General features: G+C 69.3%; 1 protein-coding gene across 1 annotated transcript; it reads left to right on the top strand.

The window, feature by feature from the left end:
- Nucleotides 1-789: 789 nt before the first annotated feature.
- On the top strand, nt 790-1,568 carry MNEG_16543 (putative Regulator of nonsense transcripts 1; the record flags this gene model as incomplete). Its single annotated transcript, XM_014034987.1, has 3 exons — nt 790-965; nt 1,303-1,471; nt 1,545-1,568. The coding sequence occupies 3 exons, from the start codon at nt 790-792 to the stop codon at nt 1,566-1,568; spliced, it is 369 nt and encodes a 122-aa protein (XP_013890441.1).
- Nucleotides 1,569-2,195: the final 627 nt, after the last annotated feature.

The following is a 2,195-nucleotide window of genomic DNA, read 5'->3' as shown; positions in this document are numbered from 1 at the left end:
GGGTGGGGGGGGGCGAGAGCGGGCATGATCGGCCTGGGTTGTTGACGCCGCTGCGCAGGTGGGGGGACCTTCAGGTGCCTGGGTGCAGGTGGACGCGGCGACGAAGGCACATCACGCAATCCTGCTGCTGCCACGGTGCCGCCACCGTCCAGGCCCCCTCACTGCAGAGGCGGTCCCACCAGCACCGCCATCACCACCACTGTCCACCTCCAACCGACCGTCCCACCCCCGCCTGCGCTGCACCCCCCTGACTTTGACGCCTCCCCAGGTGCTGGTGTCTGCGCCGTCCAACGTGGCGGTGGACCAGCTGGCGGAGAAGGTGGCGGCCACGGGGCTCAAGGTGGTGCGCGTGTGCGCCAAGACGCGCGAGGCGGTCGCGTCGCCGGTGGAGCACCTCACCTTGCACTACCAGGTGTGGTGTGTACATGCTCGCGCGCGAACAAGACCCAAAATCCGTGTGTGTGTTGTGTCGCTGTGTGTGTATATCTGTGTGCGCGCGCGCGTGTGTGTGTGTGTGCGTGTGCGCGTGTGTGTGTGTGTGTGTGTGTGTGTTTGTGCGCGTATGTGCGTGTGCGTGCGTGTGCGTGTGCGTTTGGTTGGGCTGCTGCTGGCGCTGAGGCACAGGTTGTGCTCTGTGGGCTCTCAGAACCTGCCCTCCCAGGCCCCAGCGCCCGACAGCGGCGCAGCCATGGCCGCACTCTGCTCGCGGCGGGGCGCTCAACAAGCGGCATGACTACGTCATGGCGGCGCCACGCAACTCCATTTCCTTAACATACACACTCTTTCGCCATGCGGCACACCCACCTGCATATTCCCCCGTCGAAACAATCATCATCATGGCTGCGCCCGCAGGTGGCCAACCTGGACCTGCCCGGCGCCGAGGTGTTCCGCAAGCTGCAGCTGCTCAAGTCGGAGAAGGGCGGCCTCAGCGCCAGCGACGAGCGCCAATTCGTGCAGCTGCGCAGGTAAAGAGGGCCGGGGCGCGGCAGCAGCGCAGCTGCAGGGCGGCCTGCGGCGGCGCTTGTCCCCCTCGTTTTCAGCGCGGTGCTTGCTGCTCCGCATCCAGCTATGGGGGCTTCTGCACAGCTAGTGGCACCCTGGCTGCGCTTAGATGACCGTCCCTTGGCCGGACGGACGCCTCCGAACAGAGCCCTGCCGGGCGCGTACCTGAACTTCAGTCGACCCGCGCCGCTCCCAGCACACACCTCTCCTACACCCCCCCCCCCTGGCCGCCCACCCGCCCTTGATCCAAAACCCTGACCCGCAAACCCAAAACCCTCGCGCCCCTCCCCCTCCCCACAGGGGCCTGGAGAAGGAGATCATGGCGGCGGCCGACGTGGTCTGCTGCACCTGCGTGGGCGCCGGCGACCCGCGGCTGACGGCGCTGCGCTTCCAGCACGTCCTGGTGGACGAGGCCACGCAGGCCACGGAGCCCGAGGCGCTCATGCCGCTCGTGCTGGGCGCGAAGCAGGTGGGGGGAGGGGCGCGCCCCGCCGGGCGCTGCTTTGGGGTGCAGTCACGGCGGGCCGGCTGCGGCTCTTTAGGGGCCGAGGCCCCTGTTTTCTTGAGGGGTAACGGGGTCGCGGCTGATGCTGCTTGAGAGTGGGGTTGAGGCAACACCGACGAGCCCCCACAGGCGCCGCGCAAGCCAACCCCCTCTGCGCCCTCGAGGCGGGCGGCGCGCTGCACACCAGCGGCTCGCCGCCTTGGTCTGGCTGCGCCGCCTTTTGTGTCCATGCGCTCTGCACCCCCATTTCCAGGGCTCTTTGCTGGACACATGCAGCGCCGCCAATGGCCGCCGGCCCCCTCCCCCTCCCGCCGCCTGCGCGTGCGCCCAGGTCATCCTGGTGGGCGACCACTGCCAGCTGGGCCCCGTCATCATGTGCAAGCGCGCCGCGGAGGCCGGCCTCAGCCTCTCCCTGTTCGAGCGCCTCCGTCTGCTGGGCTGCAAGCCGCTGCGGCTGCAGGTGCGCCGGGCGCGCGCGCGCGGGCGCGTGGTCCGCCTCACCAATTGGCGGGACGCCATCATCCCCTTGCCTGCAGCACCTCGCCGCAGCAGCAGCAGGGCAAACAGACAGTCGCGAGTTCGGGGTCACCAGCGCCAACGATGCTCACTATTACCTCCGGCGGGGCGTGCCCCCGCCGCAGCATCCCCCCGCCAGCCCCTCTCAACACCCGTCCACCTCGTCCCCTGC

This window comes from Monoraphidium neglectum (genome assembly GCF_000611645.1).
Source record: "Monoraphidium neglectum strain SAG 48.87 unplaced genomic scaffold scaffold06490, whole genome shotgun sequence".
Classification (NCBI taxonomy): Eukaryota; Viridiplantae; Chlorophyta; class Chlorophyceae; order Sphaeropleales; family Selenastraceae; genus Monoraphidium; species Monoraphidium neglectum.
The sequence above is the reverse complement of the archived record's forward strand: the minus strand, read 5'-3'. Positions and strand labels throughout refer to the sequence as shown.